The following is a 27,886-nucleotide window of genomic DNA, read 5'->3' on the forward strand; positions in this document are numbered from 1 at the left end:
TCATTTATCAAGGATTCTATCATACAATATGTATATACACGTTATATATATACGCGTGCGTTCACGCCGCTGCTCGAGGCGAGACGGCGGTCAGCGCCGACTGGGGGCGAGGACGGGCGGCGGCCTGTGGTTGGACGCGATGGTACGCGTCCAGTGCTCGGCGGCTTCAGTAGAGAAGAGCTCGCCAGGCATGTTCTGCCAGTCGAGCTCGCTGGGCAGCCGGTAGCGCTGCTTGCACAGCAGGAACAGCACCGGCAGAGGACGCCTTTCGGGGTCTCCCTGTTCGCGCAGTAGAGGGACTCAGGTGAGTATGCCGCCACGTAGTACGTGCGTTGTGATGTAGTACACTGTAGTGGATCTGCAATGCAAAACCGCGTTTCAAGAAAACAATCTCTATACCGATCATCGGCCCACAGCCAGGCTTATATCGGCAGCCAATGTGATCAATGCCTGAACCTTGGACCAGTGCTTTGATGCAGAGCGTAGTTGACTAAAGGCTGACAAGGAAGGTCGGACCAACGACGGCAGTTGAGAGTTGCTACCTTTTCAGTGTTATCTCCGCTACGTCGGGCTGAACAACAACGTTGGCCGAATGTGTGCCAGAAAGTCATAAATCGCCACGTGGTAAAGATGTCTGCAATGCAGACACGATTGTGTTTCCGAAATGAACTCATCGCCACGTGGTAGTGGTGCCTGAAACGTAGATACGATTACTGATATGTTAGTGTTATAACACGGGGCTCACCGGTATGTCGAGGAAGCGGACGCTATCGGACAGGAACCGGGGCCCGTGGAATGTGCGGCGCCCCTTTGCATAAGTGGTGCACATAGTGCCTTGCACCAGCACGGCGCAGTCAACGTCCTTGTCCAGCGCCAGGCTGGAGGTGCGTCCCAGGTAAGGGAGCCGGCCGTCCTCGACGTAGCGTTGCAGGGCGTCCGGGTCTACGTTCTGCACGACATGGATACGGCCGACAGACACGCTGAAGTGACAAGGAAAAAGTGGAGTGAGCGATTACTATTAGACGTAGAACTGCGCTTAACTGACCCTGCTGCAACGACAACTTAGAACGAGAGTTCGGAGGTGTTGTAGTGAAGAGTTTGTCAGGTTTGTAGGGACAGTTTAGTGATGACTGACGCCACACAGAGTTTATGAAGTGGAGTTCATTGGGAGATGTCTTTGTTCTTCAGTGGACCCAACTCGGGTACAGCTGCCGATGATGAAGCAACATTCTCTGATGCCCATGTTACAAAGTTACATTAAGTTACATCAGAGTTACGCAGCTTCCAAAGTTGCATCAGGTAAATGGCTTTTGAGTGGCGAGAATATGCCATTATTGGTCCATGCTAGGTCGAGAAAACGACCGAAAGAAGGCAAATATGCGCCATACTGATGCATATGTCTCCGCTATGCCATACTATTCGCACCCGTGGTTTTAACATAACTCTTGCAGGTTTTACCTTTAGCGGTGGGAAGAAGCCTAGGCACCAAGCAACAATATTAAAAGAGGGATTAATTGAGTGGCTATTCCATCTTACCTTGCCTCTACAGCCATTGCGCCATGGTAATGTAAGAGGCACATGGACTCTGAGCAACACTGCGCCTGATGGCCTAAAACTGTAGTTGGTACGTTTTTAACTCTTCCCAGTCATATGTGTGAATATGCAGTCGGAGTCACTTGCAATAGTTACAAAAAGCAACTGTACGCTACAGTTTTTCCCCAGTTGCCCGCCTGCGTAAGAGAGAACACATACCTTATTACGCTTCAGCAGGAGCTCGGATTTCTCATGAACCCCTAATGAACAAGTTATCTTTTTTTACATATTCACTTTAGAGATTGTGCAGGCGAAGTTTGTCTCAACAAACCATTATCAATTGTTATGTGGCTTCTAATGCAGATTAGAAGTCGCTTCAGCTTAGGACGGCGCTGTACATTAGGCCGCAGATTTAAGAACATTTCGAGGGATTCACACCTGCCAATCGCGTTATGGGCTTCCAAGTGTGAGGATATAGGCGTGCGCTTGATCCCACTGATGTCTAGATGACTGGGTCGCAAGTTGTGATTTCTTAGGTAAATGATGGGTTGAGAGTGAATTTGGTCTAAAGCACATGCACACGTCCCATAACATTTTGCTGGCAACTGTTCATGACCTAAAGGCGTCTACAACTTCTGCCATTATTCTGAACCATAGAGAAGCGTACTGAAGATGAGCGAAGGAGAGAACGCACCTCGAACTCGTCGCGTGCCTGCAGCACGTTCGAGGCTACCCGCACGGCCACCCATCGCCACATGCGGTACAGGATGCAGGGCGAAGAGTCGTCTCGTGCGACCAGCGTCTCCATCAGCGGCATCGGAATCGCGCACACCTAGAGTGAGGGAAGAGCGCGAGCGTGCATGCATTCCTCACAAAAATGAATATTGAATTTCTGATACCATTATGATGCATAATCATGATCCGAAAATAATGCGCTGACATCACGTCGGTGCGCTGTGCGATGTCAGCGCACCGTGGTCAGCGCATGTTAAAGATCCACAGGTGGTCGAAATTACTCCGTAGCCCACCACTACGGCTCTTATCTCCCTCTTTTTACTTGCACTCCCACCTTCCTCCCTTCCCTTACAGCGCGGTTCAGTTGTTCACAGAAACAAGTGTGACAGATACTGTGCCTTTCCCTTGCTCTGAACCAATTATTATTATTATTAAAGCAACATCTGATGTGTTCTTGCAATACTGAAATCATAAAATCTCGATTTCTTAATAACTTTTCGCATCAGACTAACATCATTCTTATGTATGTGTTTTTGCATGAAACTTTATGATGTAAAAAATTAGCAGCAGAAGTAGTGGTGTATAAAGACATCAGAACATTATCATTTTCATGCACCGCTTGTACAGCTTTTCAGTTACTCGCACAATGCACATAAGTTAACAGATCTTTGCAATTAAGCCCCTTTATTATTCCCTGTACAGACTGTGCACATGATGTAAGATTTCAGAAAACCTGCTCCCCAACACTTGCTGGAGGTCCTCCCAAGCATAATCTCGGGGTATGAAGAAGCTCGGATCCGAGAAGAGCATCAGCAGTACGTATTTCTACTGGATTTTAAAGCCCTATTCTCGATGTAGTTATTACTTTCTCCTTTCAGAGGGTTTACAGCTACTTGGTTAATGACAAATTTAGTTCTGGTTCGTTGCAAGTTCCAGAGAAAAGGGAACAATGTGGGTGTTTACAATACACTGAAGAGAGCATTACTGCATCATTTATGTGATGTTAGAAATACTGCACAAGAAGTGGTATTCGATATATATTTCTTTTTTGAACGAATCACTAGTCAACATTAGTCACCATAAAACATGCAGAAATCAATTTTAAATTTATACATCACAATGTCACTAAAACACACTAATCAAATACTAATCAGAAAAAAGGTGGCCAGTTTTCATCAGAAAAATATCGGAACCTATACTTGGTAGTCATCAGAAATATGTCCTAATGATTGTGATGTCTAAAATCACTGACATTAAAACAGAAACTTTGTTTCTTTTTCTTTCCTTGCAACAATTTTTCTTATATTTGTTGTCAGGTGAAACCGCCCAGTCAGTGATAAAGACAGCAAATGTAATACTTCACGTGGCCTAACTCCAAGAAGCAACGCGATGTCTTGCCAGTTGCAAACCTCAGAATTACAATGCCGGGTCACCGAGGTTCCATTTACGTTCAAGTATATATAGGGTGGGTCAATGGGCCGACTCACCTCAATGTCAGTCTCGCAGATAACGTCGCAGACGGAGATGCCCTTGTTGAGGAAACCCACGATACCCAGCGAGCCCGGGCCCACCAGGAAGTCGCATAAGGGGCCGTCGCCCGAGAAGTACTGCAGTGAGTCCGCGTTGGCCAGTACGGGAGGCCGCCGACTGGGACATCGATCAGTGGCCTCGATCTGGACGAGCGCGCACATACATCATGGCGGCCGTTAAACATTGCCGGTAATCTCGCCACCATGATGCAGGGAACCATGCCAGACTGCCATGCTAGGCGAATGTGATGGCGGCAGTTGCGCTGCACTTATACAACGTTAACGCCAACTTACTATCGCGCTCATCATAACCCGCAGTGCGCGTAACCTGGTAAGATGTGAGGTTACGAAACAGTGCGATTACTATTCCGCGAAGAAGGTTTGCTCTCATTGTCCCTGTATAGTGAGGCCCCGTGTATGGTGTTGTGCATCGCAGCACATTTATTTGCTGTGAAACGCAGGTGCAGTAAGGTCACCGCCGTAGTATTTCAATTCATACTCAGCACGGCTGCAAATACTTCTGGCAGCAGATGACACCTATGTTGGGGAATTCTCTGGTTTGGTTTATGTGGTTTAACGTTCCAGAGCGACTCAGGCTATGAGAGACGTCGTAGTGGAGGTATCCGGAAATTTCAATCACCTGGAGTTCTTTAACATGCACTGACATCGCACAGCACACGAACGCCTAGCTTTTCGCCTCCATCGAAAAGCGGTCGCCACGGCCGGTATTCGATCCCACATCCTTGGGTCAAGCAGTTGAGCGTTCTTACCCCTGCACCACCGCGGCGGGTCGAGAACGTTCTCTCCATGGGTGAGATTAATTCTATAACCCATGTTCAAGATAACGTTATAATTGAGATGTAGTTGAATGTGAGCTCCCAGTTAAACATACTCTCAGTAAACTTTCTAACTATACTGAAAACATTGGCAATGGGGGAGGGAGTCGGCATAAGCCAGGAAAATACGAAACGACGAGAAAACACGTGTTTCCCAAATGAGAAAGACAGAAGACAGGCTAGCAAATAATGTTTTACCAGATAATGCACGTGGCCCCGTACCTTCATATGAGGAAGGCTAATTGAAATTACTTGCATATTATCATTCGAACGGCTTATAAGAAGGCACTCGGGCTACCCATAAAAGCACCTGCGGAGCGTTGCTAAAATTGGGCGCACACAATACGGCTGATGAATTGATTAGCGCCGTAATGTTAGTCAGGCAGTGCGACTGGACGCAACCAAGACGGGTTGCACGGTCTCGGAAGAATTAAACATTCGTTTTCCTCCACAAGTGGCTGGGAAACGAGATATGCCCAAAAAGTGGAAGAACAAATTCCTTACGCTCCCGCTTCCCCAAAACATGCACCCGTAGTATTATCATGCTAAACAAGTGGCGAGCAGCATACATGCAAGAAGATGAACGAATGCCATTCAAGAGAAGGCGCCTTCTTCGTGGATGCTGCAGGTTCGTTGAGGGGATATAAACAAATGCAGGCCGTGGACTGGCTTTGCGTTCGTCACGGGAAAACACTGGCCATTGAAGGTGTGGCGATAGCCCTAGCCGCGACACACTCCGCATCACCTCCGCATCGAAACAGATTATGATAGATTCCCAGGTGGCTTATAGAAAGTTATAGAAACAATATACACGGCAGAATTCACGCCGCTAGTCTGCAAAAAGTGAGTCAGTGTAGGACTTCAGCTGCACGGAAGAAGCTGATATACCAGGTTACCAGGGATTTGAAGAAAACGAGCGCGCACATACTTTAGCCTGAGCTTTTCTTCTCCCTGAATCCTTCTATGTCCTCCCATACTGATTTAGGCTCCCCCTCTCTGTTGACAACATATTCTGAGATATTCCAGCATTTGCGCCTTGAAACGCAGACATTCCCGAGGCCTGCTAAGGGTGTTAATAATTCAGAAGAGTGTCACCTTCGAAGGATACAGACTATGTCCTTTAATAGTCCATCTACGCTTCACGCCACCGCGCCCGATTCATTTTCGGCGCAGTGCAGATTCTGTGGCGAGAAGTCAAACTTATACCATATGGTATGGGTTTATCAGAAAAAATAGCAGTGCTGATGTAATAAATCAGCCAACTTGGTACGGCTGGGAGGCAGCCTTGTCCAGCTCGGACCTTGAGGACAAACAAGGCCTCGTCGAAAGCGCGCGGACAGTGGTTTTTACCAACGGTGTCCTGGACTAAAGACCCGATCAGCCTTCACTTCGTCTAAATTGTTCTGGCTCTAAATAAAAGTTTTCATGATCATCGAGATAGGAAGTTATTTTCTTGTCGAGCCCTGTCCTGTCCGTCTTGAATGAGATTTCGTGTTATCTCAATGGTCCATACGGCCTCTAATTACTGAGCTCCAGAGCACGAGAAACTTTTGCTTTATGCTAAGTTAAACTGAGTCGCCAATGTTTCAAGTGGCGCAGAACAAAGAATACATGCCAGAATTGTTCAATTAATTCATTTGGACCATGTACGTTATGCGTGCAACAGGCGGAACCTCTCCCACCTTTATATAGATGGTTATGTTGGGGCGGAGTGCGGAGATCTCGGCAATAATTTCCGCCGCCTGGGATTCTCCCTAACATCGAACAGCGTACGGGAGCGTCAATGCTCTTTATCTGGACCTATATTCGATTTCCGCAACCAGTACTTGAACTGCTTATAACCATTTAAGCGCCATATCAACTGAAACCGCAACGGCAGGTGTATAATATTCGGATTTGAAAGCGGGTGAGCGAAGGAATTTATGGCAGTGAAACACTACGACGCGATGCCATTTAGAACTCGATGCCTATGCAGCTGCCTCAGCATCGAGCCCCTCTTGAAATTCTGCAAGAAACGGTACTTAACCACCTGTTTCTCTAGTTGATGTCGGTTGATGCATCTACGCCATGCCATGGATAGGGGAGAATTTGTGGGTTGACTATCGTCGACAAGGGCTTGAGGTCGCATATGCAAATGTATAAAAAACCCACTAAATTTGATTGCTTCCTGTAGACAGTTTCTCACGAGGTAATATGCGGGTAAGCCGTCACACAGCATTTCAATCCATCCATGAATGCGGAAAAGAAATTGAGGTCCAGTAGCGCGAACTGCTTGACCTCTCCAGACGACGAGGGACGCAACGATTGTGATCCTTGTTCTGTCGGTCTGTCCTGTCTTGTTGCACAACAGCTTATTTAGAGCGTGGTACGTTTTTGTAGCTCTAGCTGCACACATCGTACAGCTACGAATATTTAGAGCTCTGTCTTCATCCATGCGCCGTACTTACCCTCACTATTCCAGAGAAGATGATATGGATGGCTTGGTGCGGCTTCCCGGCTGACACAAGCTTCTTGCCCTTCTTGTACCTCGCGCAGTAATGCTGCGAGAGTGGCAGACAATAATAAGAGATGAATAAAAGCACGCAGAGATTAATAAATCATGCTGGATGGCGTTCACATCTGATAAGAGTGCACACACTTAACCATCCTCCTTATATGAGCCTTTTCATATTATACAATATCCACTTTGGGACCTTTTGTTGTAAAGCATTCAATGATTTGCTGTATAACTAAAAGTACACTCAGATATAAGCTTTCTTCCTTCCCAAATTCTCTTCGTTTCTTTCATTCTCATTCATTTATTTTTTCTTTGTCTCGAACAACTATAAACCGCTGACGCTTCGTTCGACACCGCTCACGCGAGTCACGCGCTCCTAGAACGGAAGAGAGTGTGAAAGTTTTGTTCCGTAGTAAGCGCCGCCTACTCATCTAGGTGAAAGGAGTTCTCACCGGGTAAGGAAAAATGCAGCTTAGTGGGGTAATACTGTCGCAAAATAGACACCTAGCTCTGTGCACAAGTGGAGTAGTTACATACTGCACATAAGGCTGACGGCAGTGATTGAATTTCAAATAGTACGTAAGTGAACAGCATCAGCTTAAGAATTAAGAATCGCTGCTTACAATAGCAGTGGTGTGGTCATCCATCGAACAGTAACACGGCGATTCAGCCGAGTCGGCACTCTGTTACAACGACCTCTGCAGTGCACAATTGATGAATGGCCATGAGATATGCTTTCGTATCTTCGGTTTGACCGAAGCTGCACGTAGGTCGTGAGGGGGACTGGAGTTTAAGGTTCTGGTTATTTTCGATCACCCATGGTTCTTTCAGAGGCATCGCACAGCGCACACGGGTGTCTGTATCTCACCTCCTTGGGCTCAGAAGTCGAGCGCCAAAGCAATTAAGCCATCTCTGTGGTGGGTTCATAAGATGTCCTATTTATGCACATCTTCTACGGTGGGACGTATGTAGGTTGTGGTTTGCGCAAATGTCTAATCACAATGTTCGTCCACTGAGAGGTTGAACGCAATAACCACTGAGCCACTGCTCGCATCCCATTGACGGACTTCGAAAAGTAGCAACCATACTGGGGAACAGCACAACAAAGGCGGGATAAAGACGAAACAAGCGCTGACTATCAGTCAGCACTTGCCTCGTCCTTGTCTCGCCTTTGTTGCGGTGTTCCCTTTGTATGAATGCATACCAACTCGACAAGATCTCAGCTTTATTCAACGTGAAAAATAAGAAGTCTACTATGCCCATAATATCTTGGCAGTTTTCGGTGCGGCGCGAAGGGTCACTGGGGCCTTTTTTATGCATACGCCTTTATCCCATAGTACGGGCACATGTTATATTGGCATATGAACCACACCCAGCTGTATGCGTCTATGATTGTTCCGCAGCTGTGATGGCCCCATTTCTGCACTAAAATCGGCAACTGCCTGATACGGAATTCAATGTGACACTGCGTCGCTTTCTTGAGGCTGACCAAGGGTCGTTGTGACAGCTGCGGCAAACCCACCATCCTGAGCCTTGGCACGCTGCCGGGAGGCAGCCAAGGCACGCTGAGCAGGAAGCTTAGCGTGGTCTCGGGCACAGACACCGAGCTGGGCAGGCGGTTCAAGTCGCGGATCATCTGCTCCAGGCGCTGCAACGACGACATATTCAAATGTTCGGCCTGTTGCATATTCCTCGTTTAAGGTAGCTAAATTTTATAATTCTTAGGAAGCTTTTGCCACCTGCAAAAATGACAGTGTGTGTGTCAGAATTGCACCATAATTTCGCTCTTAATGCAAGTGACCGTCAGCTCGCGTATCACCACATATTGCCTGATCGCCTATAAACAGGCAGGTAGCACATGATCAATCAATCAATCAATCAATCAATCAATCAATCAATCAATCAATCAATCAATCAATCAATCAATCAATCAATCAATCAATCAATCAATCAATCAATCAATCAATCAATCAATCAATCAATCAATCAATCAATCAAAACTGTTCACCATTATTTAACTGTTTAGCAGATTTACCTTGAGCTCATGAGCAATATTTGTATGGTGATATCTGTTCACTTGCTGAGCAGCCTTACAGTTATGGTTACTGCGCAGTGGTTTGGCCTTCCTCTGAACCAGTCAATCAACTGACTCAACAGTCAATCAACTGAATAAAGCAACTAATGAATGAACGAATCAATCAATCAATCAATCAATCAATCAATCAATCAATCAATCAATCAATCAATCAATCAATCAATCAATCAATCAATCAATCAATCAATCAATCAATCAAGAACTTTACCGCTCTTATCTCAGTGTGGTGGTGCCTCTCGACGAGTCCAGTCTCGTGCAGGTCGTTGAGGGCCGACAGGGACGAGTTGACGATGCGCCGCGCTATCAGCCGAGAACGGGCCACGCACTCGAGTGACGGGTACCGCTGCTGTATGTAGATGATCTCCTTCAGCAGCTGCGCACAGTATCAGTGACAAATACTGGCGCTCATATCCGAAAAAGTAGCAACACAAATCATTGTTGTGGGCGTCGCTGAGGGAAGCACCTGGGTTGGACCATTTTTGCGGCTATATACGACTTATCTATTCACCCCTGAGAGTTTTAAGCCATATTTAAAAGAAGTTTAATTTCGACTATTCGGTTAAGCGGAACGAGAAAAAACAGCCATGACTAAATTTAGACAAACTCTAAACAAATTCACTTGGGTTCAGTTCGGAAGAACAGTTTAGCCTTTTATAAATCTTGGTCTATCAGATAGGGTCTGTCTTCGCAGAAAAGCCAGAGTCGGGCGTTGTTGCTCTCCTTTGCTGAACATAGGGTGCCTCGATGTAGCGCGCCGCTGGCATCGAGGCACCCTAGTGTAACATAGAGTTACTGTATATGCTACCAAATGTAGCATATACAGTAACTCTAGTGTATAACACGAAACTCAGCGCCATCATGCGGCGCCCACAGGAAGACTTACGATCGTAATCAACGTTGCTAGAACAGTTTGTTCTAGTAACGTTGATCGTAATACGCTGCCTGATTACAGATGGCGCGGAAGCAGTATAAAATGTGGACCTAGTGTATGTTTTGCCGTAAGACAGTATGCTAATGAACAGCTGTGTCATTCGAAAGGAAATCCGCGTAATAAACAGGCGGTGTTAAAGGCGCTATCGTGTCTACTCTTCAGTCGAATGATCAGCGTCCCCCCCCCCCCCCCCCCCAGTTGCTTGCTTGAATATACCTCGATCTTGTTGTTATGGACCTCTTCGCGCATGAAGGCAGTCATATGCTCGCTGGGCGTCGTGGCGCTGGTACTCAGGATCTCGTCCTCGGAGTTGATGAAGGCCACTGCCATGTCGTACATTCGGAACACCCGGCGGTTGATCGCCTCGTCAACGTAGCGTAGCCACGCCTCGGCGATGACCTGTACGTGCATTCCACAAAGTTATGCCGCCGACTGTAAAAAAATTTACGCAGTCACGTACGAAACAACTCTCTACACAGTCTCTACCTGACCTCAAGAAAGCTGCACCAGCTTCCCACCCAGACATCTCCAGGAGCCTCCTGATACGATAAATTCACCAAATATGGTGGTGGTGGTGGTGACAATCGTTTATTGATCCAAAAGGGGTGGATGTATGCATCCGCCGGATCTATGAACATCCAGCCCTTACAGATACTGGGTGGGGTCCCTAGTACGGGACCCCAGTGGCATCGGCCGCTGCCCGGGCGCGCTCGACCAAGGCCTTTTGGGCCTGCAGGTCATAGCAGCCGAGCAGGGTCGCCTCCCAGTCCTCCCAAGTGGGGTTGGGGTGAGGAGGAACAGTTGGGTTGGATGGGCAAGCCCACACCATGTGGTAGATGTCCGAAGACTTCTCCGCACAGTGCGGACAACTGCCCGTGAAGGAGGGATTAAAATGTTTTAGTGCTGCCGGGCAGCGTATTTGGGTTTGCTCGGTAGGGTGGCTCCGCAAGGGATAAAACGACGGAAGAGACGAAGAAAGTGGGCTGTTCCGACTAGCATGTATACCGCCCCCAGCAGCCGAGCAGCCTAGCGATTAGCGGCGCATGCTTTTTCAGTGGGCGTCACGTTGGACGCGGCACTAGCTTGAGAGAGCCTATACTATTACTCTTACTACTACTACTACTACTACTAAATAATAATAATAATAACAATAATACACAGTAATATTTCTCTGCTAATTATTATTATTAATGATATTATTATTATTATTAGCAGTAGTAGTAGTAGTATAGAGGAAGACTCGTTTCACAAAGCTGGCACTGAATTGTCTAGTTAACGGCCGAATTAACTGGCTAAATATTATCTTCACAGTTTTAATTAATAATAATTGGGTCACCGGAAGGGAAAGGCGCAGTATCTGTCACACTTGTGTCTGTGGACACCTGAACTACTCGGTAGCCCTGCGCTACGGCTCCTCTTTCTCTCTTCCTCCCTTGTGTCTGTGGACACCAAGGGATGAAGGTGTCCACAGACACAAGTGTGACAGATACTACGCCTTTCTCTTCCTGTGAACCAATTAATATTATTATAATTATTAATTAAAACTGTGAAGATAATATTTAGCCAGTTAATTTGGCCGTTACCTAAAGACAATTCAGTGCCAACTTAGCGAAACGAGTCTCACCCTATACTACTACTACTACTACTACTACTACTACTACTACTACTACTACTACTACTACTACTACTACTACTACTAATAATAATAATAATAGTAGTAGTAGTAGTAGTAGTAGTAGTAGTAGTAGTAGTAGTAGTAGTAGTAGTAGTAGTAGTAGTAGTAGTAGTAGTAGTAGTAGTATAGGCTTTCTCAAGCTAGTGCCGCGTCCAACATGACGCCCATTAAAAAAGCATGCGCCGCTAATCGCTAGGCTGCTCGGCTCCTGGGGCGGTAGATGCTAGTCGGAACAGCCCGCTTTCTTCGTCTCTTCTGTCGTTTTGTCCCTTGCGGAGCCACCGTACCTAGCAAACCCAAATACGCTGCCGGGCACAGCAGAGTGTTGGTATAAAGACGGAGTAGAAGCCGCTCCTTCGTCTTAGATAGACCTTTACTCGGGCGAGGGTAAAGGCTATGACAAGATTGATAGTAAAGAACAATGTCTTTAGAAGAATACGCGGGTTCGAATTCGAGATCCTGATCTAGAGGGTCGAGATGGGAAGCCCGGAAAGAGAGCGCGCGGGCGGCGGCGTCGGCTGCCTCATTCCCCTCGAGACCCATATGAGCAGGAGCCCATACTATCATGAACAGCATTGATCGTATAACAATAATAATAATTGGTTAAGAGGAAGGGAAAGCCGCAGTACCTGTCACACTTGTTCTGTGGACACCTAAACTACGCCGCAAGGAAAGGGGAGGAAGGTGGGAGTGGAAGAAGAAAGAGAGAAGGATGTACCGCAGTGGAGGGCTTCGGGGTGATTTCGACCACCTGGAGATCTTTAACGTGCACTGACATCGAGCACCACACGAACACGTTTTGGTTTCACCTCCCTGGAAACGCAAACGCCGCGGTCGACTTCGAATGTGCTGCGGTTACGTAGCTGAAGTTCTTTATCATTGAGTTACCGCAGGAGGTCACGCAGTCACTCGACGCTATGGAGCCATCTTTGAACATCAAAGAGCATTAAGGAGGATCTACCCACCTCCCCACGAAGACCTTAATAGAGAGCAGTCGGTTGCCTGGAGATAGCTACAAACTAATACATACTCCAACCGGAGTCTACTCAGTAAAATGCTTCCAACAACATATGAGAATAAATGCCCACTATGCGGGGAACCCCCTACACTCTACCATGTTACATGGGCGTTTCAAAAAACAGGTAGCACCAATACACACGACACCAACACCGGAGCAGTGGGAGGCTCATCTGTCCTGCTCGACGCCTGATGACTAGCTCAAACTGATCGACAGAGCGCACAAGACGGCAAAGGCCACTGAGGCCCTGAACTGAGGACCCCACCCACACCGGGAGAATTCCCTTTGTCGAAATAAAGTTTTTCGTTCAGTCATTCATTGGAATACAAGTGCTGCGGTTCAGTAGCCGAATTTCATCACTGAGCTACCGCAAGAGGTAAACTGACTGCGTATTTTTTGAACCGTATTCGGCTTATTGTCCATCTCCTAAGAGGACTCGAAAGATGGTCGTTGATATGAATTAAAATGGCTAATTCATATTGGGAAAAGGTGGCTACAGGATTACAGGGACTTGCAGTGTCAGTAATCGAGGTGGCGCCACAATATCACCTTACCACTTTATGGCCATTGACATAGTACGTTTCTCTGAAGTAAATAATTGTTTTGACGGTGCCGTACTGGAATGCGACAATCTTGGGGTCCTCTACAGGCATTAAGCTTGCACTGCCTACGAGGTACAACATTTTTTCGGTCACTTCTACCGCTCCCTTCTGTTCTTTCTGCCCCTTCCTTCTGATGCGATAACGTTAAAGGCCTCGTTCCATAGAATATCCGGCGTCGGCGAGGGCATTGAGCAAAACGTCACTAGCATATGTCCCTGACAGATGACAGTTGGCAACTGACATGTGCGGGTTCTTATTGATCGGCGGGCTGGGTGTCGTCATAAGACCGCATGATATGACCGAGTTGACAGGAGCTACCAACTCGGGTAGTTCCTTTGAAGTAGGAGGGTAAGATTGTAGTCGAACCCACCGTGCACCTTGAAATCCCAAGTTAGACTCTAAGCGACACGGTAACTTTCATACGACTTGGCTTAAGTGGAGCTTTATATTAAGGCGATAGCCTTTAATGGCTCATGCTCGCGAATCGTGTCCGTCCGCAACGCTTTCGTTACGTGGGAGGCGGTAGCTCGCAGCTGACATGGCATTACGTTTGGCAGCAGCTGTCAACTGGGGCCTCCATATCAGAATCAGTCTACCAAGACCTTTGTAATCACGTTATCTCTAGGCCATGCAGTCACGTTCATACGACTCGGTTAAAGCGGGGCTTTGTATGTTGGCTGGTAGCTTACGCTATCGCGTCATCGCGATGGGAACGAAAACAAAGATGTGCTGCTGCGGAGGGCTTCGGACCACCGGACGATAGGGGCTTTCGCCTCATCACAATTTAGCATAGAGTTCCTTACGCTAACTAGAGGGAAAGCTGAGGGCGCTGCACTTCAGCCACCATGGGCGCGCTAAGAATCATGGGCCGGTGTGCTACTTGTTGCGGGACAGTCGGTTTTTCTCGAGTACGTGGAGTGGCGTTACTGCAATGTTTTTTTTCGTTATCATCATCATCTGAAGCTGCGTACATAGACCGCGAAAGCCATAGTAGCGAAGGCGCAAAAGCAGACGTCGCCAATAAATGGTTTCTGTTTCCCGAAATGCCACTAAAAACTTCCTTAAGTGATGGCACAACGATAAATATTTTCAATACATTTTTTTATTTCAAAGTTTGCCTATTAAGTGCGAAATATTGGTATTTGTGCTGCTCAAAACTAAGCCAATAGGAGAAAGGGCCATCGCTTATATTGGATAAATCTCACACTGGCATTCTGTTTCTCTCTCTTTTTGCAATTTATAGTCACAATATTCAATCTTAGGACATTATTTACGGTAGGGCAACGTTTATCTTTGCATTAGTTTTGGCCAAAAGTTGTAGTTCTGCACTCGGTAGCTCACCGGCCCATGATGCTTTGAGCGCCCATGGTGGCTGAACTGGCCGTCTGGAAACTCCATGTTAACTCCCATAGACGGCAGCACAGCTTTCCCTCTAGGTAAGAGTAAGAAACTCTATGCAATTTAGTGACCCTAAGTGCCCTCTAGAATTTTTCTACGTCAGGTGGTCATTCACATAATGTCATAAGTTACACTGTATGCTAATGAGTATGTATGTAATGAGTGGCGCAAGCTAAGGGATTAGTGATCATGCGAGTAGCAAAATGCATTTACGCCAACGAGGATTCGTAAGAGCATCCGTGGACGGGAGTCGTAAACGCCGTCGCGCCGTATTCCTAGAAACAGAGCTTACGCGCCAAAAAGTAATTAACGAATTGAATAAGTAAATATACAATGATTAATTAGTTAATTCGCAATTTAAATTAAGGATTAAAAAATTTGAACCACTAGATATGGCCAGAAAGGGGGAGCTAAGAATCCGTAACACCGATGGACTTTAGGGACGCCCGTACCCTTCGCAGGCACCAGAATTTGTGCGTTCGGAAAGCTGTCAGCGCTATGAACAGGATCACGGGCCAGCTGCAGTCCCGAAGAGGTACATCCACGGCCGAACACCAGGCGTCCACGCAAAAGAGGCCTAGCTGGAAGAGGTAGGCGCCCAGGTCCATACGAGCCCATACGTCCACCACCAGAAACGACGCCGACGGACTGCGGGCGTACTGCACAGAGGAGCAAAATTAAGGTCGATCAAGGGCGCAGACGCGATTGGGTTTAGTAGAAAGAGAAGGGAGGCGCGATAACTGTCTCACCCTTGGCAGGCACCTGAATAGTGCCGCGAGGTAAGGAATGTTGAAAAGCGAGCGGTACAGCTCAGGTCCGTGGCGACCGCGTTTCGTTGGAGCCGAAATGCAAAAGGCCTCCATGTGCTGTGCGATTTGATTGCACGGTAAAAATTCCTAGGTGGTCGAAATTATTCCGAAGTCTTCGAGTATGAAACCTCTTTCTATCTTCTTTGTCCATCTTCTTCCTTTCTCCGCTCCGTTTTTGTCACCATCGGAATCTCGTTAAATTCTCGGTGGTAACGCCATAGTTGTTGTTGTGGCTGTAGGAAGAAGGAAAAGAAAATGAACGGGCCTGCTACTGGCTCTGTAGCTGAGCCACCTCCACTGCTTCTGATTTATTTATAGGAAGGGAAAGGCGCGGTAACTGTCTCACTTGTTTTCTGTGGACACCGCAACCGCGCCGTAAGAGAAGGGAGGAAGGTGGGAGTGAAAGTGGAAAGAGAGAAAGAGGAGCAGTAGTGGAGGGCTGCGGAGTAATTTCGACCCCCTGGGGATCTTTAACGTGCGCTGACATCGCACAGCACACGGACGCTTCCTCCGCTGCTTCGTGCGGACAGAAGAGAGAAAGTAGAGAAGAAAGAAAAAGAAGAGGGAGAGAAAGACGCGCGCCGCAACAGCCGTCGTCCACCACCTAAGCGGTTGCGGTTGCAATGACGGCCTACAACAGATAAAAATTTGGTGGCAGGCTAGCCCCCGCCGCAAGCGGCGTTGACCTAGCTATCCCAGCCCCATCAGGGCCAGGTCCATGACACCCTCCTACCCCACCGTGACGCCACAGCCCTCCACAATGGCACCTTATATTCTTTCACTCTCTCCTTCCTCCCTGTCTTCACGATGGTTCAAGTGTCCATGGAGAAGTGAGATAGACTTTCCCAAGAAAAACAGTTTCATGTATTTCAATTGCAATGCAGCATGCGTCTGTGTGCTGTGAGATGCCAGTGCACTTTTAAGCGAGTCTCCCGCCAACCAGCAGCAAGCCATTCGCCTTGCGGCTGAAGCCTCGAAGAAACACTAACTTCGCCTGTTTGCAGTCGCAGAGGCCTCGGCCCCCGTCTCCTAGGCCTGCTACGACTCCATGCCGAGGGAATGCAGTAGGGGGCCTCCTACATCGATGGAGAGTGCAGTTTTCAACCAACTCGGATACCCAGGTGGTCGAAAATGCTCCTCAGCCCTCCATTATGGCACCGATTTCTCTCCTCATACATTCCCACTTTCCTCGCTTCCCTCAAGGCGAGGTTCAGGGGTCCACGGAGAAAGTGTGAAAGATTCTGCGCCTTAAGTTTTCTGAAAAGCAAACCCAAACCAATATGGTATGTGTTTAAGCTGGGCTAAGAGCCCATTGATGACCGTGCGGGATAACGCATCCTCGGCATTGGCTTTTATCACAACAGCGCCACCCATCACGAAGTTCGCATCCCTTGGCGCGTCGCGCATTGCGTATTGCATGCTAAGATGGTTGTGGACAGCAGCTGTCGCTCACCATGGTGATGAGCTCTGCCGAGTGCAGGAGCAGGATGCATCCTTGCAACGTCACCGACGCCGTGGTGAGCAGGGGCGAGGGGTGCTCCAGCGCGGCCAGCAAAACTCCGGTCAGCGCGACACCTATGGAGAGCGCTGCCAGAGCGTTGAGCAGGATGCATTGGTGGACCTTGCGCATTCGGTTGCTGACCACTTGGCTGGGAGACAGCAGCTCGCTTCCCCACTTGCTCGTCGACGTGCTGCTGGTCCTCTCGCTCGGCTCAGGGAGCGCCGACAGCACCTTGTCCTTCTGCACGGCGGACGTGGGAACACATGATCACTGTGACGCGAGCTGCAGGTTGCTCTGATTGCGGCCTATGACATATCAGTTGACGGTTTCCTGTGACAAGGAACATAGTGCGGTCACCGACAGCAATCTGCCCTCGTACAATAGCATGTAAATGAAGAAAATGTGCAATGGCCTATGGTCTGTAGTACGTTGCCTGTAATTTGAGGGTTTATCGACTCAGCAGGTTAAAGTCAGCGCCTTATCCACTTGGGCTTTAGGCTAAGTGTACGAAAAGCTATTTGATAAATCAATGACGTCAAAAGGGAAGTTTGCGAGCGTGGTGCGCTGAGATGTGTCACTCAAATAGATTTATAGCGGTCGCCAGGAACGTTAAAAAAATATTTGTAAATTATAGTCTGCACGCAACTTTTTAAAACTTGAGTCGAATAATCGAAAGACCGCCTCTATGGATTTCATACGTTATACTATTACCGCACGTATAATTTCAATGGCCCTTTAGGTCTGCATATGGCAGCTAATGATATTCCACCTAAGTACTCTGCGGTATTATCTAGGGCCGATGACAAAGGTTATAAGGAATATCACAACAAAAGACTCTCACACTGACTTATATTTGACTTATCATTCTATTTATATTGTCATGGCCGGACTAAGCGGCGGCGGCACGTCGCTTCAGTCCGGTTGTGATACAGATTGAGCTGGGCCGGCCACCAGGCCCCAATGTGCCAAGTAGGTAGAGGAGTTGGGTTTCATGCTACGGGCCTTAAAGGGCCTCATCTGTAGGCACTATATGCTATCCATGGACTTTAGATTCTGCTGGGCTTAAGAGTGAGCGCTCTGGGTGTGTTTTATTTTATTACGCTGAAACTAGAGAAGGCTAGGAGCAGGGGGATGGGGTGGGGGGCGCATAAAATGTTTGCGACAACAGCTTGCTGTCCCACTTGACGTCGCTGCGCTGACTTTTTGGGGCTTTTTCGAGTCTATGAGGCGCCACCTTCAACTTACGAAGGAAAAGACCCAGGTCGGCAGGTACAGTAGCTTTCTCATGGTTGGCAAGTCGAGGTACCTGCGCGCAATCAAACGAGCCAGTTACGTGTTGTGACGTTCAGTGAATTACACATCGGCGCAAAATAGCTGGAACTCATCACCTCTGCTCATACGCCTTACAAAGTAAATATTCAATAGCAGTCTTTTCTGAATATTTGGCCTTCCCTACTGAAAACATTGTATGAGGCAATAACCTCACATTTTCTCACACAATCTCACTCAATTCACATAACATATCGCATACAAGTCGCATATAATTGCATATGGTCGCATAGTTTCTTGTACATTATCATAAATCAGGTACGATATTTTATGATACTGATGTGCACCGTATGAGAGTCGAGGCGATTAGATGAGATTTTATGAGGTTATTGTCCCGTAGAACTTTTGGTTTTTCAGTAGGGTTGTATATCGGCGCAGCAGCGAAAGTTTAGTGTGTCACTATTTTATTAAAGCAATTCAGATAGAAAGAAAAAAATATTTCTGCCAGCAGCGGCATTTGCCAATTAGCACAGAGGAGCATTAGATGCGGTGGAAGAAGTAAAGGAACAATGACTGGACATTAAGACCAAATTAAAGGGGACAGCGACAGGAAGAAAGGACAGGGTACGGTACAAAACGTTTACTTCTCTTTATTTCGTTACCTGTAGGAAGTACAAACGAAGCTCAATACCATACCACTGCTTCTATGGATGTCACTTCGTCTCGTATTGTGGAATACAAAGTTAACTGGAGTTTTTAGAAAAGAAATGCTTGCGATTAATTTCGATGCCCGTATGAATAAAATGCTCAGTAATAACGCAATTGGGGTAAATATTTCTGCATTCATATGGATGTTCGGACACATTAAATACGAACACTAATATGCTCTAACAAATATTTGAACTGAAAAACGAGAAAAATGCAGAAACCAAATTAAAGTGAAAATTCTACTAATGGCAAGCACGCCCGTATCTTGCCCTAATTAAAAAAAAAAGACGGTTACAGCAAAACCTTTCCCCTAACACCCTTACAACTTACGTCAATTGTATGGTCTGTAAAAATGTGCCATACTGTGAAAGTATTTTGTCAGCTTGAGCGTCGTAACTTGCACTGATTCAAGAGTAATTTAATTTATTTCTCCTCTAGCTCTACTTTACGATCGATTGCCTAGGTAATGAAAAGATCGATGAAAGGTTCTGAACCCAGAAGGCGACGATAACGAAGAGATCATTAGCCAATAGCTGAGGAAACAAGGATACACCCCTCTGCTACGTGGGCTTTTTGGAGTTTTGTGTTTCGCTAGTTGGAACAGGCTTCCTAAACTGATTACTACGAACGAAATGGCCAGGACAAGTGATCGCTTCGTGTAGTGTTTGAGGTTACCATTCTAGAACCCATAGATTACGCCTAGTTTACTTTTTAGCTGTCAAAGGGGAAACCTAAGAAAAAAAGGTTGTCGCATCTGCGCGTGCGACATAAGCCTACCTTTCACATTTACCTGCTAGTGTTACAGAATCACCGCATGGACCCTTACTGCTAACACTGAGTGTTTTATTTTTTTTCCAGTTAGTTTAGAAAGTGATACAAATAAACATATTTTTCATTACTAGGACTAGGATTTATACTATAGAAATAGGTGTTCTTAAGGGTAATGTACCAGTTTTAGTCTAACGTTGACATCCTGATATTGGAGAGACTATCTGCGTTATTTTCCAGTACGTTGCGGTGTATAGTTCCTCCAAATTATATGTAATTAATATTATACACTGGCTAATATAGCGCTCAGTGTTTTGCGGATAATAAACTTTCGCGTTTTTCTCAGCTCCTACTAGGGTGTATTGGGCTCATTTAGAAAATAAAACAAATCTTTACTTGCTGTGGGTACAAAAGCACCCTAGGTCCGTGTGAAAGCATTCAACACCTTTATGTGGTTTTTGTTATGGTGAGACACACCAAGAAGAATAAAAAATGACGCGTCTGGTGATTTGAGCTCGTTTTTATCACAAATACAACTTTTTTTTGTTACAGCCCCTCGTTCAGAAAGTGTTCTTTTCTCTTGTTATGAGAGTGTGCCTTGTACTCTTGCAAAAGCTCTTGAAGAACGCAAGGGTGTTTTGGTATATTAACAACTGCAAAGGTGTAAATGGTTCTTTTCCCTTGTCATGAGAGTGTGCCTTGTACTCTTGCAAAAGCTCTCGAAGAATGCAAGGGTGTTTTGGTATATTAACACCTGCACAGGTGTAAATGGTTCTTTTCCCTTGTCATGAGAGTGTGCCTTGTACTCTTGCAAAAGCTCTTGAAGAATGCTAGGGTGTTTGGTATATTAACACCTGCAAATGTGTAAATGGTTCTTTTCCCTTGTCATGAGAGTGTGCCGTGTACTCTTGCAAAAGCTCTTGAAGAAAGCAAGGGTGTTTTGGTATATTAACACCTGCAAAGGTGTAAATGGTTCTTTTCCCTTGTCGTGAGAGTGTGCCTTGTACTCTTGCAAAAGCTCTTGAAGAATGCAAGGGTGTTTTGGTATATTAACACCTGCAAAGGTGTAAATGATTCGGAGATTTAGTGACTTGAGGAAATGCAACGTGTACAGATACGCACGAGTCATCCCTGTGCGACATGTACAGGGCGGACATAATCTTCGCGTACGTCTCCGGGTGGATCATGCCGCTCTCGAACTGCCTCCGGAAGGACACCTGCACAAGGGCGGTGCATATATGATGCGCAAACAGGCAAAGTGCATGACTCCTTATGCGTGCGATAAAAATTAGCTTAGGGAATTTGCCTCAGGCAGCCTTAGTTGGTATAGTATCCATGGACTGCTCATAAACTAGGTTTTTAAAAGTTGGAAGCAAGAAGTTTTTGGTAATTGGTATTGCCAGTTTCAACAGTTATGAACACTTCCCTACTCAAAACTGAAGCAAAATGGATCTATCTAGAGACAATGAATGTATCTAGAGACAAAATGTCTGCAGACAGTCAATTTAAACTGGGAAGAGCAATCGACTTTGGCGCATTCTTTTGTTTTGAAATAAACAAAAAAACAAGTTAATTTATTTCTTAATTCGGCAACCAATTGTACTTCGATCGGTATATTGGGACAAACTTCATGAGCCAAAATGAAAGCCAAGGGATTGTGTGCTAAAAGTACAAGATATAACTCTAAACCCTAGCCCGGTGACGCTTAAACTGTAAGATGAGGTACAGCCGACCAAATCCTTAACTATAGCTTGCGCTACGGCTGCCTTTTCTGTGCCCTTGCGTCTTGGCGAGAATCAAACTTGTGGAGAGGTGAGATAAGGCAAGCCCTCGGTGGGCCTTTCCTTGAAATTAATTTTTTTCGCAGGTTATTCTTTTTTCAGAGCGCAGAAGAAAATAAAAAATGGCCTTTGCAAAAGATAGTTAAAGATTTGGGCTGCTGCATTGTGCACTAACCTTCTGAATGGTGCGGATGTTCCTGTTGACCTCCTTGTAGGCCACTATGAAGTTGCCGCGGTTTGGCATGACGCAGAAGGACGAAGTCTGAAAAAGAAAGAGGGAGAGAGGGAGGGAGAGAGAGAGGGTGAGAGAGCATTCAACTGGTATACGAATTGTTGATGGATGGGTTATTACTCGGCAATGAACGTTGCAAACTATTAACTAGGTATGTGCCTGAGTGGATGACTATATTTCATCAAGTCGGCTATATCTGTATAACGTGCATGAACGTCACTGCATGCGAACATCCTTGCAAGGTAATACGCAGCCGTCGAGTCGGGACTCGAATCCGCAACCTTGGGCCTTGCAGCAAATTTCGGCAGAGTAACGCAACGAGGTTATGAGCGCATACTAGCTAAGGTGGCCTTAATTTAAACTGTAAAAAAACAGACAAACAAGAACTTCGGTGGAAATTGCTTACAGCCAAAATGAAAGCCAAGAGATACTAGTTTTTATTTGTAGTTGAAGTGACGCGGTAGTTTATTTTTATTTTATTTTTTTTTCCTGGCAGTAGTGGCAGCTCGCTAAGGACGCGGCTGAGTTTTGGTCTCAAATTTTGCAGAAATCACAAGGACCACGAAAGGGACCATTCCCGGACCACAGGGAATGGACCACAGGGACCACAGAGTACCAACTGCATAGCCATTCCGCTCGCCTGAGCCAGACTAAAGAACAAGGCCACAGCCAAATTGGGAACGTCATCACCGCCCTATACGAGCGGCACCACCGGCAACTGAAAATCAGCGAGCGGGCCGTATACCCCATCATTCGGCAGCAGCGGCAGCTCGCTAAGGACGCGGCTGAGCTTTGGTCTCAAATTTTGCAGGTGGGTTGCTTTTTTTGCCTTTAAATGCTTTGCTCCCTGCCGCTGCTGCCGCAGTTTTATCTGATGTTAAACAGTGACTGATATAGATAGCCATGCCCCAGTTGCGTTGTTGTGCGTGCCGATGAGAACTTGACGAGGACGAACCCCAAATCAACTGCTGTGAGTGCAAATTTATTTTTCACTTTGGTGAATGTTCCGGTGTAACTGAGGAAACATACAACGCGAAGAGGAAAAAGTCATGTAAATGGAAATGTTACACATACAACGGTGATATCACTAAAGGCGAAAAGTCCGATTTTGAACCTAAGAACAAAAAATTGAAAAAAAAAAAAACATAGCGGTTCACCTATTATCATTGGAGCAAAAATAGCTGCACGTCTGGCATTGCCTAGGCAAGTGCAAGGTTTGGAAGCTTCTGTGGAGTTATTGTCAGAAACGTTCGACGAGTTCCAGTCAAGGCTACTGACTCAAGAAAAACCGACAAAAGACCTAACAAAAAGAGCGGGCGACCTTGAAAAAGGGTGTCCTAGGACTTGACCCAGATCAAACAGGACAAAGATAATCTTGAATACCATAGCCGGCGCCTAAATATTGAAATATATGGCATTCCTGCTAGTGAAAATGAAGATCTCTTAAAGATTGTGAATGTAATAGCACTAAAACTTAAAGTGCCGCCTGTGACTTGAAATGACATCCACAGACTTGAAATGTACGTGACTTGAAATGTACGTACACAGACTGCATGCGAAAGCAGGCAAGACGGCCGGAGTAATTGTGCGGTTTCAGGTTCAACAAGTGCGTGATAACTGGCTATCAAACAAAAAAAGAGTTAAAAGGCGGAACTGATACCATGCATATCTGCGAAAGCATGACAAGAAGCTCCCGCAAACCTCTCACAATGGCCAAGGAATGGGCAGCTGTATCAGGCTATGCGTATGTTTGGCATGCGCATCATGTGAAGTCTCGACTGAGGAGCGACTACTGCTAGTTGAAAACTTTTAAAGTCCTAGTAAGGCGCGAAAACGTTGAAAGTGCGGTTGCTGTGCGCGGGAAGGAAGACCCTGACCGCCTCACATGGCGGTCAATTTTTTTTTTTGGACGCTACGAAAGCAATCCTTTGTCATTGTAACTCGAAACGTTGCTTTAAGTTTCAGATTTTTCTTGTGAATTGTTCCGTAATTCAAAAAGAATTGTAAAGTGTCAATATTTTACTTAAATGCGAGAAGTGTACGTAATAAATTTGATGAAGTTCAGATACTTCTAACATAGATCATTAATTTGATTTGATTTGTTTCACAGAGACGTGGTTCTCCTCCGATGAAGATTACCTTCCACGTGATGGTTACAACGGTGTTATGGCTTATCGAACAGGAAAACGGGGAGGCGGCGTATGCATCTATATCCGCTCCGACTTACAATATCGAATAATACCAGAAATTAAGGTAGTAAATGAGTCACGAATGTCTAGCCATATATATTCAGATATATTTTCTACTTTTTACAGACCGCCAGCTGCTTGTTTTAAATATTTCTTATCCTTCACAGAACGACTGCTACATAAAAGTTCTCAGCTAAATCTTCAAACTGTCGTGGTAGGGGACCTTAATATCAATGCAACCTCAGATAACCCCATGTACAGATATTTCAGACATTTTAGATGCATATACATGCATATACATGTAATCGATGTTTTTACAAGAGCAACACTCGCCACGAAAGCCACACTTGACCTCTGTGTCACAAGTTTTGATCCTGATGATGTAAAAGCGGGCTAGACCTCGACCAAATGAAAAACCGTTACAGAGAATATACTCCGAACCTAACGTGAAAAAGTTTGTTGATCTTGTGTCAAACTTCAACTGGAAGTGCGTAATAGATGAGACTGAGTCCAGTAAGTCATATAATGTCTTTATATCGTCCTTTAAATCACTATATGACCAATGTTTTCCCCTCCAGCCTCACAAAAAACGCAGGAAATTGAGGAAACCTTGGATAACCACTGAACTATATGAGAGGATGAAATTTCGTGATAACCTCTTCCAAACATTTTTAAACACAAATTAAGAGATGAGACTACAAAATAAAAACGCGAAATAAACAGAATAAAGACATCAAAATAGGTAAAACTGAGTAATATATAAATAAATTTCTTACTACTGCCACTAATCCCAAATTCATGTGGGAGACATTCAATGAATTAATAAAGAAACCAATCAACAGAAAAATTAATTTTCATAAACCTGGTGCCTCTGAAAGGGAGATCTCAAACTTCTTCAATAAACACTTTCTTACGGTAGGTTCCTCCTCGGACGCCTATCTTGGTATACCCTGTGAAAGTTATATCGCTAGCAGTTGTGCCTCAACTGTCTTCCTGTCCCCAACAGACCAACATGAAGTGCAAAGTGTTATTATGTCTACGAAAAATAGCTCAGCCTGTGGCCCCGATGACGTCAAAGCAAAACCGCTAAAAGCGGTGAGTGGTTTAATTGCAGTCCCACCGGCCCATATCTGTAATCTTATTATGACAACAGGCGAGTTTCCGGACAAAATGAAATTAGCTGGAGTTTCTGCCGTACATAAAGGAGGATCCCTTGACGACTTAAGTAACTACAGGCCGATTTCAATCCTCTCTGTTTTCTCTAAAGTAGCAGAACAGATCATTAAAAAAAGGATAACAGGCTTCCTAAATACTCACTACTTAATTAAGAAAGAGCAGTACGGATTTTGTAAAAATAAATCGGTGGAAACAGCCCTAGCTTCTTGGAATTAAAGAAGAAATTCTTGAAAACATGAAAAATAAACTGTTCACACTAGGTATCGTCTTATACTTCAGAAAGGCATTTGACTGCGTACAGCATGACCTACTTTTGCGTAAAATCTTTTACGGTATCCGAGATGTAGCACTTTCTTCAATAAAAAGCTATTTAACATCCAGATCACAGTTCACAAAAGTAAATACCGTCCAGCCCGAGATGGAAACAATTAAATATGTGGTGCCCCAGGGGCCTATTCTTGGACCTGTACTATTTCTGCTATACATAAACGATATTGTTAATATTCAAGGACAGAAAAAAAATGGTGCTTTATGCAGATAATACAAGCGTATTTTTCTCAGGAAATAACTTAAATGCTATATGCGAAGAAGCTAACATATGGCTTACAAATTTAAATGCATGGTTAAAATAAATTAAAATGCAATTGAATACAAAAAAAAAATGAAGTACTTATTGTTTAGGTCGAAAGGACAAACAAATTTGCCATCCTTAGCCCTGGACCTTCAGGAAATACTTATCCAACACACATCATCAACAAACTTGTCATGGTCTTCTCATATTGATTTCTTAAGATCCAATGTATCTAGAGCCATTGGCCTACTGAATAAAGTGAGGTCATTCCTACCACCTGATGCTAGACGCAAAATCTACTATGCACGTGGGCACTCGCGCCTGATTTCCTGTTCTCTGGTGTGGTCAACGACAACCGAGACAGACCTGAACCACCTTTTATCGCTGCAAAAGCAACGAGCTCTACGGGCTATTGGAAACGTGCCCTACACGGAAAGCATTGCTTCGTACTTCACCATATTTAGCATACTTAAGATAAAGCAGCTGTTTAAGCAAAAACTATCTCTAGAAGCGCTACGTCAATACCGCGTAGACAGAGCCAAGTTTCAGGAGAACTCAACTTATGCCTTGTGGCAAACTCTTCGAAAAAAAAAAAACTATCACGTTAAGCATTCCCCGTACCAACTACGACAGAACGGCACAAACTATGGCTTACAGAGGTTATCATCACAAATACCAGAACTCTTCAATGAGCACCCGGACATATTAAACTTGGTAAATTCTACAGTATCTCCAAAAAAAAAAAAATGAAGAAAGCTAGTTAAAACAATATTTATAACAGAGCAGGTGTGTGAGTTCAACCCCTGCGTTATTCGGTGTGGTCATCATGCGTTATGTGATTATGTGAGTTACTTTCTACTGTGTGCATGTGTTTGCGTACTACTTTACATTTTCATTAATTTTTGTCTCCTGAAAACATGTGCTCGTTAGCAGTATCAAAGAAGTTACTTTGTATTATTACACAACAAACTTTTTTTTTGCTCCCTTGTCATTACACGGAAAGATTAGAACTGTACCGAAGGAAATGTGTCTTACTGTGTTTACATTGATGTATTTTTTCGGGTCCGCATTAAGATGTGCAGCCGCAAGTCAGCATGTGCTGGTAACGTTGTCAGGGAAGCATAGCCTAGTCAGGCTGTTTCCGAGCCTTTTGCTATTGTCTCCTGAGCTAATTTGTACTGAATTGTCTCAAATAAAGGTAAAAGAAAGAAAAAAATTGAAATGAAACGCGTAAACACTATTAAAAACTTCCGCATTGAGAATTTTTCACTCAAGTTGCTCAAAAATGCCAGATAAAGTATATTTGGTAACTAGCAGATCATTTGATTTTAAGCAAGTAATGCCGCACTTGTGAAAACAATTGCCTACAATTTATCGAGCCTTTTAGAAGCGCGAATTTGTTTAAAGCTCGCCAATACTTACATGACACTTCTTGTAGCCGATACAGTCACTGACTCTGGGACCGCCTTCTGCATGTATATGCTGTAGTATTGCTAACTCGGGTATAATAAGACTGAACTGAATTGAGTGGCCAGCTATGGGGCATTCCATCGAGTGAGAAGGACTTGGAAATGCCCTCTTTGGACTACTGCAGAACCGGCACTGCGGCTGCTTCCATGGCACTGGCACCGAGTGCATAAGTTCAGCGAACAATATGGCGGTGTCCAGAACCACTTATTGGAATGGTGCATGGTACGCTATAAGGTGGCCAAATATAGTTTAGGTGAAGAAGTCCGCTTATTGTTTAGCTGATAGCTGCTCTATAATGTGCTATATATCTCGAATATGAATCTGCGACCACCAGAACTGTTGCGAAGCAGCGCCCCAGACAGCTACAGTCATTCACAGAATCGGCGTGGGTGCGGAAAGCCTTCGACGTTTGCCTTGGTGTATTGCCGATTTTCAATAAATCGACGCCAGGCTGCGACGGCACTGCGAGTCCAAGAAAGCCCTACTGACAAAATTCGCATGGTGCAATAACCTCATGCAAGCTTTATCGAACATTGCTATACACTTTTATGATATTTATATGA

At 45.3% G+C, this 27,886-nt stretch overlaps 2 protein-coding genes across 2 annotated transcripts in view; both read right to left on the reverse strand.

Moving 5' to 3' along the window:
• On the reverse strand, positions 1-3,902 carry LOC146175733 (uncharacterized). Its single transcript, XM_084580855.1, has 4 exons — positions 3,756-3,902; positions 2,228-2,365; positions 746-949; positions 1-279 (listed from the first exon to the last, which is right to left on the reverse strand). The coding sequence occupies exons 2-4, from the start codon at positions 2,348-2,350 to the stop codon at positions 91-93; spliced, it is 516 nt and encodes a 171-aa protein (XP_084436981.1). The 5' UTR covers positions 2,351-2,365; positions 3,756-3,902; the 3' UTR covers positions 1-90.
• The window catches only part of LOC146175734 (uncharacterized), a 24,963-nt gene continuing 254 nt past the window's right edge, over positions 3,178-27,886 (reverse strand). The window contains exons 2-12 of the mRNA XM_084581195.1: positions 21,861-21,947; positions 21,027-21,121; positions 18,405-18,465; positions 17,112-17,399; positions 15,302-15,508; positions 10,373-10,555; positions 9,434-9,598; positions 8,653-8,778; positions 7,081-7,173; positions 3,756-3,941; positions 3,178-3,183 (exon numbers count right to left, since the gene is read on the reverse strand). Coding sequence (XP_084437321.1) covers positions 3,178-3,183; positions 3,756-3,941; positions 7,081-7,173; positions 8,653-8,778; positions 9,434-9,598; positions 10,373-10,555; positions 15,302-15,508; positions 17,112-17,399; positions 18,405-18,465; positions 21,027-21,121; positions 21,861-21,947 — 1,497 coding nt within the window. The remainder of the gene's footprint in view (positions 3,184-3,755; positions 3,942-7,080; positions 7,174-8,652; positions 8,779-9,433; positions 9,599-10,372; positions 10,556-15,301; positions 15,509-17,111; positions 17,400-18,404; positions 18,466-21,026; positions 21,122-21,860; positions 21,948-27,886) is intronic.

This window comes from Amblyomma maculatum, chromosome 10 (genome assembly GCF_055883805.1).
Source record: "Amblyomma maculatum isolate TAMU_Amacu chromosome 10, ASM5588380v1, whole genome shotgun sequence".
Lineage (NCBI taxonomy): Eukaryota > Metazoa > Arthropoda > Arachnida > Ixodida > Ixodidae > Amblyomma > Amblyomma maculatum.

Bases quoted from the DNA above. Each gene is read 5' to 3' on its own strand.
- LOC146175733 (XM_084580855.1), bottom strand. From the start codon at position 2,350: ATGCCGCTGATGGAGACGCTGGTCGCACGAGACGACTCTTCGCCCTGC. The intron at 950-2,227 runs GTGCGTTCTCTC...CATGTCGTGCAG, and splicing joins AGGCACGCGACGAGTTCGAG to AACGTAGACCCGGACGCCCT. The intron at 280-745 runs GTGAGCCCCGTG...CTGCGCGAACAG, and splicing joins TCCGCTTCCTCGACATACCG to GGAGACCCCGAAAGGCGTCC.